This window comes from Phoenix dactylifera, chromosome 4 (genome assembly GCF_009389715.1).
Source record: "Phoenix dactylifera cultivar Barhee BC4 chromosome 4, palm_55x_up_171113_PBpolish2nd_filt_p, whole genome shotgun sequence".
In the NCBI taxonomy this organism is placed as follows: Eukaryota; Viridiplantae; Streptophyta; class Magnoliopsida; order Arecales; family Arecaceae; genus Phoenix; species Phoenix dactylifera.
The window spans coordinates 4,926,853-4,939,197 of record NC_052395.1 but is presented as its reverse complement, the minus strand read 5'-3'; the positions used below and the strand labels follow the sequence as shown (position 1 = coordinate 4,939,197).

Sequence of the window (12,345 nt, the reverse complement as noted above, 5' to 3'; positions counted from 1 at the left end):
AGTATACTTGTCTGAGATACCTTTCATTCACTCATATATCCATTCCTATTTGCAGACGACTAAGGACTTTTCTATTATTTTTATGTTTTACTTTAAGTTGTGGTTTCCCATACTTTTAAACTTTCTAGTGCATGTAACAAAGAAATTTTACTCATAAACTATGATTTTTTCTATTACTAATTTCTGTTTCTCCTTTTTAGCTGCTGGTTCTGGGCATGAAATTCATAAAATATAGCATTATATATATGAATGAGTGCACTTTTTGTGTATATCGTAATGTCACCTTTATGTAAGTATATTGAAGAGAGCATTGTCCCATGAAACTTTTCTCTTAGTAATACAACATGGCACTCTTTAGAATGTAAATTTTCTTGCATGTATGCAATTTAAAAATTTTTATTTTATATTTACTATCTAAAAAATGAATAGGAATATACATACATACATATATATATATATACATATATACATATATATATATATATATATACATATATACATATATGTATATATGTGTATATATATATGTATATATATATATATATATATACACATATATACATATATATGTATATATATATACACATATATACATATATATATGTATACATATATATATATATACACACACATATATACATATATATTTAAAGAGGGAGAGAGTGATTCAAGAACATCACCAAACTTGATGTGGACAATTTTGGCTATTATGAATACGATTAGATAGAATCCAGAAGCGAATACTGCAATATCGAAAAGTCAAGTCACGAGTCAAACTTTTCGAGGCCATAACTTAGTCATACAATATCTTATTGGTTTTTTTTTAATCGTGTAATATTTTAAGATCTACGATATAGTATCGGCTTCTAAAAGAGGTTGTCCCCCTAGTGATATCATTCAGATTCCATCATTTGGGTTTTGAAATAGGCTGGTCAAACTGAAAGCTTTCTTTTTGGAAAAGTATTTGATCTAATATATCTTTTAATCTAAGAAGAATTAGGCAGAGCGACATAAGAAAAAATTGATGCAAAAGTCAAGATCTACTTTCTATAGAATTTTAACTTTTTCAATCTTGTTTTTACTAATCATGTCTATTTCATGAAAGTAAGTCCTATTATAACTAGGGGATAAATCCGACACAAATTGTAAAAAGAATAATAGAGAATTTAACCTAGCATTCCTAGTAGGCTGCTCATAGTAATGCTATCATCGACAGTAGTAATAAAGAATTATGGTCTCATGCACCACGCTTATGACAATACCATTCTGTTCTAATTATGGGCACAGATTTGCATGCTTAGACACAGAGTCCAATGGATGGACACTAATTTAGCATGTCTTCTTAAGAGAAAAACTTTCTTATATTTTTTTTATATATGTTCAAGGTTAATTCATGAAAGAAGACATAGTTTTGCATAATAAATAAAAATCTAGCTTCATAAATTATTAGTAATATCCATCCAAATAGTTGTTCATTTTGTTCACTTCATAATCTACAAATTAACATTAGAAAATCATGTTTTAGGCATTATAAAATAACTGTAAAATATTTTAAAAATTTATTTAAAAATAATTCGTCTAGCTTTTTGAGATGCAAAATTACTAATCAAATTTTTGTACTCAAGATTCATTAAAATACTAATTTCAATCGATAATATAGCTAATCCATTTAATCTTTCTTGCGACATAGTAGACCATAAATAAGATTTTATCAACTTTAATTTTGAAAAACTTCTCTCAGCAGAAGCAACTGTTACAGGTATTGTTAATAATATCCTGTAAGCAATGCATGCATTTGGAAAAGAATCTATTTTTTTTATAAAACTTAAAGTATCAATAGGGGTACTAGTTTCTATTTGTAAAACTTCTTTTAAAACTTTTAACTCTGAAAATAGATCAAGATCATCAATATCAGAATTTTCACCATGCTTTAAAAAGTTTTCAAGATTAAGACAATATTTTTTCAAATCCTCTTCATTCAAAGATTTAAACTTTCTAAAATTAAACAAAAAACTAAAAATATCTTCATATATGGTGAATTGTTCAAATCTATTTTGAATTAAAGAAATAGCTTGATCTACTATAAATAAAAAGTAATCAATTCTAAAAGATTCCTCGGCTGATCTTTCTATCTCATCATTACTATTTTCATCAAATTAATTTTTCCTACGGATCACACGTTTTTCACGAAATGTAGGTTCTATGTTTATTTCAATTGTAGTTTCTTTAGATGAAACCAAAGTAGTTATGAATCCATTTTTCTTATAATTTTTCAAATAAGAAAGATCTTTTAATTGATTTATAGCAACATCAATATGCATATCTTCAGATTGTAAGTTTTTACTAACTGAGTTAACAGCAAACAATATATCATACCAAATATTCATGCTTAATAAAAATTCAAAATTCTCAATCTCATATGTAGCTAAGTATATAGATTCACTCTTTGTTTTAGGATCTTTACTAGTTTCTGCTAATTAAACTAAGACATCTCTTATTTTAGGAGCTTGGTTTTTAATTGCTTTAACACTTTTAATACGACTTTTCCAACGCATCTGTGAAAAGGGTTTAAGAGTCAATGTGGATACATTATTTTGTAAAATTTTTCATCATTTTGTAGAAGAAGAAAATAAGGTATAAATTTGTTGTATCACTTTAAAAAAAGATATAGCCTTAGGACATGAGTTAGTGATATTACATAATACTAAATTTAAGTTATGACGTCCACATGGTGTGTAAAACGCTCTAAAATTTATATCGAGTAATCTCCTTTGTACACCTTAATGTTTTTCTTTTATATTAGACCCATTGTCATACCCTTGTCCTCTTATATCATTAACCTCAAGTTTATGTTTTTCTAGTATATTTATAAGTTCACTAAAAAGACCTTTTCCAGAGGTATCATCCACTTCTAAAAATTCTAAAATATATTTTTCTACTTTTACTGGACTTGTTGTAGTATTTACACATCTTAAAACTAGGGCCATTTGTTCTTGATGGCTTGCATTAGGAGTGCAATCAAGTATTACAGAAAAGTATTTTACTTCTTTAATCTTTTTAATTATTATAGTTTTAATTTCAGATGCTAACATTTGAATCAATTCATTTTGAATCTTATGACCTAAATAATGATTATGTATTTCACCTTGTTGAATGCGTCGAACATGTTCTTGCAGTATTGGATCAAATTATGCAATCGTTTCAATAAAACTTAAAAATTTCCGTTATTGCTTTGGTAGATATTTTCTTTCTTTCTCCAAAATGCTAAATTATTTTTTGCAAGATTTTTCACAACAGCGATAATTCTCAATAGTACTTTTTTCCAATGATCCTTCTTTTGGTTTATTTGTTCTTGGAGACTTTTGTCAATTGTCTTGTTTTCCAACTATCTCACTTCTAAATCAATCCACTTATTCATGCTGGTAATATATTCATTAGTTGTTTTATGATTTTTTAGCTTAATACCTATATTTTTCCAATCCCTAGTTTCTTCATTGACTAAATGAGCCGTGCTATGCATTGAATCAAATAATTTGCAACAAAAATAATATACTCTATCTAAATCCTTCAAATACACTAACCATCTTCTATCATAGTTTTCACCATTAGATAACTTACAAATGTAATGTATAGTAGAGAAGTGTTTATTATTTTCATCCCTAGGAAAGTGAAGATCATAGTCTCTAATTGGACCTCTTTCCACTAATAGATCTCTCAACTTTGTATCAATATTTTTTCATAGACAAAGCTCATATATATTTGTAGGATTAGAATTAGTTTCATTAAACTCTATACTATTCTTGTTTATCCTATCTCCATCTAATTTCTCATTGTGCTCTTCATTAGAGATTGTTTCAGTAGATGTTTGAATACTATTATGAATCTGATTGTCAATCTTATTTTATTTCGTTCTTTTTATGTCATCTTCAAACTCTATTTTGTTCTGAGTTGAACTTGATGTAGTATTTTGTTTATTTGTGACAATAATTTAATCTAAAGCACCTTTTTGAGATTGAATGAGTTTTTCGATTTTTTTTCTTTCTGAGTTTTTCGTATCCACATTCAAATTTTCTATTAGATATTTGAATTTAAGAATAATATTATCAAACAAAACAATTAAGACAATCACTACAAACAAATTAAAATATAAGATAGTTAAAAATAATAAAATCCAAAATGTCAACAGAAGCGGTGTCGGACAGCCCGGATTCGACGACGAACTCAAGTTCCGACAAGCAATGCCGAACTCAATGGCGAGAAGTGGTGCTGAAGCTACTGTCAATTTTAATAGGAACTCTAAATATGAAAAGCTATTGTCAATTTTAAAGCAATAGACAATAAAATATGCATAAAAGAGGAAAAGATGAATAATCGAAAAGTAATTTTTCTTTCTTTTTTCCCCCTCTTGAAAGGATCTTTCTTTTAATAGTGAGAGTTCTTAGATGACACGGTGTCACTACTCAGGGGCGGCCCAAGGGTGTTATTTGCCTCTAAAAAAGCCGATGTATATCAATGGAAATGTCTTGAAACAACTAATTCAGCTTCTGTATAGGAATTGACCTTAAATGCTTTATTTTATAGGCTACTAAAGAGCTCCAAGGGTACGTGTGTAGGAAAATTGAGAGAGATGTATGGTTTTGGGATCAGATCATTGGATGATTTAGCAGGTGAACTAGATGAAAATTCTCAATCAACTTTTGGCAAACTGCATTCACAAGTCATTGCATCATATATTCTGTTATTTCAAATAGGTGCTCCAGGAATTTTCACTGACAGGGAAAGAAGGAAAATCTGTTAAAACTTTTAATAGTGAAAAGTTTTTGGTAGGATTTACTCTGGCTTCCGATGGTTAATCTTTCATAAACTATATCCCTTGAATTTTTGATGCCTCACTCAGTCACTTGTTATAAATCATCTAACATATTTTGGATTTCTTTTACCTTCCATCTTGGCTGGCATAAAACAATCTCAATTCATCTTTATATTATTCAATCACCTGCATACGCAGATACACTGATACGCAGGGGACAGGTATGACCTTTAAAATTTTGGTTGCTATTGAATCATTGGTAATTACTTTAAAGGAACTTGGTTGCTTAGCTCTCTTTTCTTATACAAAATCTCAATGAAAAACTGGAAGTATATTTCTTAAATATGTTAAAAGTAGGTACGGTGTGATCCCAAAACTTCTAGTTGCTAAACAGGATTGTGTCATTACTAGGACAAGAAGAATGATGTGATTTAATAAGGTTAGAATAAATAAATCAAAATCTTTTGGATGATTGGATTTCTGCAATATGATTATGAGTATATATGATAACAAAAAAAATAAGTAATAACTATCCAATAATCCATTACCCAAGTAACCCAACAAATAGAACGCCCTAAAGGCTAAAGGGCCTAAACCCATTCTCGGAAGGCGGAAGCTCACCTCCGGGCTCCGACGACAGCAGCGAGGACGGAGGGCTGGGCTGAGAAGGAGAAGAGACGAGCGAAGGACGGAACTCGGGAGAACCGAGCCGAGGATGGCGAACGGACGAAGGACGGAACTCAGAACTTGGAACTCGGAAGATTGAAACAACTAGGGTTGGGGATTAGGGAAGGAAGAACTGAAGATTGAAGAAGAGTTTAGAAGGAGAACTGGAGAAGGACTCTCTCGGGTTATCTACTTATCTGGGATTATGCCAAGACTGCCATTCTGGTGACTACGGCCGGCGGATGGAGAAGACGGGCTATGGAGGATCGTAGGGGCATAGGGCCCTCCATAGCCCCATTGTCCATTGCCTATTGAGCGTTGCCACGTTGGCCATGCTACCATGCCTGGAGGCTGGAGGTTGGATCGTACTTCGTAGGCAGGCAGGCAGCTAAGGCTCGTAGGCTTCTGGCTTCTTTCCGTGACTCTTCTGACTTCTTCTTTGGCGGCGAATGGCGATCCTAATTCACAAAATGGCGATGCCCTGGAGGCTGAAAAATGGAGGGCTGGAGGCCTTCCTTTGGGCCGAGGCCTTAGGCGACCGCCTTAGTCGCCTTGGGCTTGGGCCGCCCTTGCATGCACTTATAAATACATGCATATAATGTTCCATAAAAAGAAAGGAGAATGGAGAGAATTTTTTTTTGCTTAAACCTATATATAATATAGCACTGAGATTCATTTGTTGGGATCAAAAATGGTTATTAATTTGGATTAAAGTCCAAGTACATGAAAACATACAAATAATCAGCGAAAATTTCAAAATCCTCATTTTTTCGGGGGGAAATGGTGTACACATTGAGAGAGAGAGAGAGAGAGAGAGAGAGAGAAGACATAGCCTTTTTTAAAAGACACAAGTATTAATGGCATTTACGAGTTCCATATAGGGCTGTCAACGAGCCGAGCCGAGCCCGAGCCACTGCAGGCTCGGCTCGGCTCGTTCCATAAAAGTATAGGCTCGGGCTCGGGCTCGGGCTCAGTACCGAGCCCTGTACTAGGCTCGGGCTCGGGCTCGCTTGGCTCTGTACTAGGCTCGGGCTCAGACTCGTAAGGCTCGTTTGCCCGAGCCCGAGCGGCCGAGCCCGCCCCCACCCCGGTGCCCCATCCCCATCGTTCGTTCGTCGGAGAGAAGAACGAAGGAAATAAAGAAAGAAAGAAAAGAAGAGGAAGAAGAGAAGAAGGAAGGGGGCGGCCGCGAGCACCGCCGATGCGGGCGTCGGCCGCAGGTCGGCCGCAGGCGCCGCGGGCGCCGGGGGCTCGGGCGCCGGGGGCTCGGCCGCGGGGGAGGAAGTAAAACTTTCACTGTGAAAGCAGGGGGGTAGGGGGCACCTCGACGCGGGAATGGCCGGATGGGGCGGCGGCGCTTCACGCTTGTTGCCTCCCCCGCCGGGGGCGACGGCATCGGGGGCGGAGAAGGGAGAGGAGGAGGCGGCGAAGCTTCTCAGAGAGCTGGGATCGGGTGCACGGCGTCGTCATCGTCGTCGTCCTCATCGTCGTAGCCGTTGTCGGAGGGGAAGGGGCATCGGCTTCGGGCTTGGGGGCGAGCCGGCGAGGAGAACGGAGAAGAAACCGAGAGGCGAGAAGAAAGGAGGGGTTGGGATTCTTGGGAAGGTTCTGGAGAAACCGAGAGCTGAGAAGGATTTAAATGGGCCTTGGGAAGGTCCTCCGTGAGTCCGCGTCAACTGTTCCCATCTCGGACTGGTTGCTCATATTCTCCTTGGGAGTTGGGACTTGGGAGGGTAGTTTGGTATTTCATAAGGGGTATTTTGGCAAATGTGTTAACGTAGATAGCCCTCATTTAGGCTCGTTTGGGCTCGTGAGCTGCTCGGGCTCGAGCTCGGGCTCGGGCTCGAATTTAAACGGGCCTCATTTTGGGCTCGAGCTCGGGCTCGTTTGACTAACGAGCCGGGCTTTTACCGAGCCGGGCTTTTACCGAGCCGGGCCCGAGCCGAGCCCGAGCAGCTCGGCCCGTTGACAGCCCTAGTTCCATAGTATAATCGGAATAAAATTAGCTAGATATAAATAAGCCAGTTAAGCTTATATTCATTCAGTTTGTCAGTGCAGTTAATCACTAATAGCTGAACAAAAGAAAAAAACCAACAACATTAGTTGTATATAGACGATCTGCTGGGGTCTAGGCACGTGAGTCACTAATACATAATAAATATTTCCATATATATCGAGAAATATATTAATTGAGCAAGAAAGAAAAGAAGCAAAAATTATCTAATATCTGTCAATAGTTTATTTGTAGTAAAACTCGTGCCTTTCTAGATTGAGCCTACCATTAATTAGAAAACTCTTTTATAGGCTAGCTTTGGAGTTGTTAGTGTGCAATTCGCACCTTACAAGTGAACCGGTTTAACAGAAATAATTTTGGTATTCAACATCTGGGATGCATGTAGGAAGAAACAACAAGGAATTAAGTGGTAGCGGACAAGAAGGCATCTTGACTGGAAAACAAAAAAGAAAAAACAAAAGAAAAACTGAATGCACTGTTTAATGTAACCATTTTTTATTTCGGAAGAGTAAAGAGTATTAAGTGGATATAATCACATAGACGACAAATCTAAGAACCTGCTTAGAAATTCATGAGTTGCAGGTAATATTTGTTGTGCTTTCACTACAAAAGACAGGATATATCTCGGCGCTTTGTTTGATCTTTACCGATGCTTTTAAGCATCGGTAGATTTCCTGTCAACGCCCTCCAAAGCGTGGATAAGACATCGGGCAGGTAAGGGTGGGCATAATCTATGCTGACGCCTTCAGAAAACATCGGCCAATATGAACCGACGCTTACAACCGTCGGACTGGGCCCACGCTTAAAAACGTTGGCTTATGCTCTTCTTGCCCGACGCTATAAAGCATCGGTAAAGACGTGCCAGATTCCGTGCCACTTGCTATTGTCGACGCTTAAAAGCATCGGCAATAGGGATTTTTTTAAAAAAAAATCGTAAAAGCACTTTTTTATACTGTATACATTAGATTCCAATAAAACAAATACACTAAATCACATAGATATCAAAATGCACGTGACAAACAAAAACTTTTTATTGAAAATGTTCATATTATCATTTGATTACATTGTACTTCAAAAACACACTAAAAACATATATCTCAAATTCCTAAGTAAACAATCTACGATGTATCAAGGGTCGATGGCATCATCATCTCTACGAGTAGATGAAGTATTAGCAACCTACAAGAAGAAAAAAATACTTTAGAAGCTAAGAATATAAAAGTTATCACGCTCATACAAGAATATATTATAATTACGTAAAACATTCGTATAGATTTAGTTATTTACTGGAGGAGCAAATCTCTGCAAAAAAGATAAAATATGGTCAAGCTGATCCTGCAAAGATTATATCTTCAACTCTTGGCTCTGCTTCAACTCCTCCATATCGGTCTTATGACTCTGCCTCATCTCCCTATCCTTGTCTCATATGACTGCTTTATTTGTGCCATCTCTATCTTCAAACTACAAACCTCTGCAGTGCTACTACCTTATCTGGCATCTTGGGTATATCGGCTCACTGTAGACAACTGAGTGGGGGTAACTCCGACACCATAACTCCTCACTCGACCATAACGTTCTGGGCCCATCAATTCGGCATAGACCTGAGCCTCGACGCGACTGGCCGCATCGGATGATGATGACTCTCCGACGCGCTATGAAATAAGAGTTGTAGCTCTTTCTTATATCTCTCTCTCAAAAAAAAGTCACATTAATATTTTAAAAGAAGTAAAATTAATAAAAAAAATTGAACAAATAAAAAATGAATACATACAACAATATCTCTCGACTCGTCCCGGACAAAGCTGTCATCTCGGTGGGTGTGAGTCATCTTATAAAACTCTACCTCACTAGGCTCCCTTTCATGCTCTACTATCTACACATATGGAAAGTATATTGGCAAATTATATATCATAATACGTGCTATATGTTAGTAGAGTTTCAAATAGTTTCAAAAGAACTTACGAATTCATTTTTACGTCTCGCATAACTCTTCGAGCCTGAAGTATGAGGAACTGCTTGAGATGCTCGTGCAGCTCTACCAATATTAAAATATGTCTGCCAAAATAAAAGTACACAGTATAATATGATTCAATGTATATATTTGCAATCCATATTAATAATAAAGATAATATAAGATATTGAAATAATATACGTGACATATCCTCTTTCAGAAAACCAGTAGTGAACAAGCTCCTTCCACTACTGAGGGTATACATCAGGAGGAGAAACACGAGCAACCTCCTCCTCTGTCATACCCTCGCGCTTGAAGTCCGTCTTCAATTTTGCTTTATATTCTTTCCATTTGCGGTTGAGGGACTTTAGCACCCAATCATGGCTCTCTAGAGGGAGTATAAACTTACCCTACAATAAGATACAGAATGTTATGATAATATTAAACCTCAAAAGTAAAATTATAGTAGTAAGCAAATTAACATACAGGTTGGAGTCGGACAGCCGGCATTGGAGAGGAAGAAGATGGGGGGATAGGGCAGTGCCCGAGAGGAGCAAGACGGAAGCTAGAGCAGCGCCGAGAGGAGAAATAAGGGCAGATGAGGGCTTGATCGAGGTCAGGCGCTAGGTTAAGAGGTGTGCTCAGCTTCGACGACACTTATACGTATCGTCTAAGATCAACGCTTATACGCGTCGTGTTAGCCCGACGTTTATAACCGTTGTTGTAGGTCGGAAAAAACAATGACGTGTAAAAGCGTCGTTCTAGGTCCAGTTCCCACGCTTCCCAGCGTCGTTTTCAATTGAGGACTATGACGACGCTTTTAAGCGTCGTTGATTCTTTTAAATTGCCGACGCTCATTAGAAGCGTCGGCAAAATTTGGCACGGGCGACAAATTTGCCGACGCTTTTCCCTAGCGTCGGCTTTGCTTCTTTTTTTTGTAGTATTTTATGCAGAGCAACTATAACAACTCAAAAACGAAAGCTCATCACTGCGTTGGGCCTATGCAAATTAACAGTTCAAAAAGCAACATCATATGGTTGTTATTACATTACTTAATTGTCATCAGGTTCCACATTGATGCATATGAAGAACTACTATAACATTAGAACATAAGAACCTTGACATCAAAGTTTCAAAACACAGGCCACAGTCGTCAACCTCCCTCAGGGTGCTCCTCGATCGCTGCTATCAGAGTCAGACTCGACGTACGTCGGCGTTCTCCAGCACGTAGCGCCGGCAGAGCGGGCATGTATTTGCTCTATCATACCACTGAGTGATGCAATCCCAGTGGTAGCGGTGGCCACATTGCGGAATACCGATCACACTGCCCGCTTGAAAGCTCTCGAGACAGATGCTGCAGGTTTCGGCGGAGCTCGCTTCGGCGGCCGTGACCTGAACCCGTCGGAGGAATCCGAACTCCAACATCCACTCGAACTTGCTCTGAGCAATACACCCGTCGATGTCGGCAATGACCATTCTGTATCTCTGGTCGAGCCACTCAGGCAGTTCATGGTTTCCACTGTGGGGAAATGTGAGGGCATGGCGCCCAACCAACCCCAAGTATCTTATTACTTCGACTGCCCGCTGGTTTAAGGCTTCACCCTCTTGCCTGTAGTTCTCATGCAAATGATCTAGCATGAAAGAACGCATATGATTGAGCAGTAGCTTCAACGCAGCCAAGTAGAGCAAGTAGTTTCTCCTAACCATATCCATTTGCTTTTCTTTTCTTCTTTTTTGTATGATCTGAAATTAAAGGAGTTTGGGACGGAAGTAGCACTGGATCAAAGCCTATGCTTGATCGTCTCGGTTTATATTCCTGCAATTGATCAAGAAGGAAGAATATTGTGTGAAAAAGAATAGAATATGTAAACGAAACTTGATGGTTGAATACAGAGTGATATAAAAGTTGACGGCAAAGGATGAAAAATGTGGAGCATGTTTGTTTGACCTATATGCATAAGAAAACATATGACGATATCATCTTGTCCTAGCAAAAAAGAGGCTAATATATTCATCTCCTTGTAGCTCGAAAGGAACGGCAGGATCTTCTACAGTGAGGTTTGAACACATGAGGAAGCACGGGCAATACGGCAACTCATCTGGATGTTATGTTTTTCCTTGGGTTTTAGCGATGTAGGAGAAACCTTGGACTGTTAAGGAGCTTTGGAAAAATATCTTCTTTATTCCTCTCTCTCTTCTCTCTTCTCTCTTCGATTTAATCTTTCATGTTCCTACTGAATCAGCATGGACTGCCCATATCCATGTCCGAAAAAAGGGACCATCCTGCTTGTTCCTCATGACTCCCCCACATAATCATTCATGACCTGAAATATGTATGGATGTATGTATGTACCTATGGGCAGACACGCATACAAAATCTAAAAAGTAAAATCACAGCGCATGCAAATATATTTTATATTCTTTTGGTTTCGTAATAATAATTTATGGTACTTATTGTTATATAATGTCATCTAAGCATAGCACTGCATGCAATCTAGCTATATGCATGTATTTTGCCTCTAATTCACCTTTCCATGAGGAAGATAAACATGTAATAATGGACTAATGCATGGAGCCATCGAGAGGGAAGGAGAATTTAAATATTAGATTTAGTAGAGTTAAAAGTTACCGTGTGCCAGCAAAGAACCTTCACAAGTCAAATTACGGACACAAAGACGTGTTATCTGGAGCAAGCTTCTTCACAGTAATAAAGGACCTCGCATGATATAATAATATATAGGATAGAAGTACCATAGCAGCTGCGAGGTAGTGGGATGACACTTCATCATTTGAACTCATACGTTCATTGACAGGATCAACAATTCAGCATAAATGACCACTAGATGCTTGCTAGAATGGTATAATTATCTCTTGCTCCTTGAGCAAGAGGATAGAGGTTCCATT

At 37.5% G+C, this 12,345-nt stretch overlaps 1 protein-coding gene across 1 annotated transcript; it reads right to left on the bottom strand.

The window, feature by feature from the left end:
* Positions 1-10,635: 10,635 nt before the first annotated feature.
* On the bottom strand, positions 10,636-11,154 carry LOC103717452 (E3 ubiquitin-protein ligase RNF43-like). The gene has a single exon (XM_008805846.2). It carries the CDS (start codon positions 11,152-11,154, stop codon positions 10,636-10,638), a length of 519 nt encoding a protein of 172 aa, XP_008804068.2.
* Positions 11,155-12,345: the final 1,191 nt, after the last annotated feature.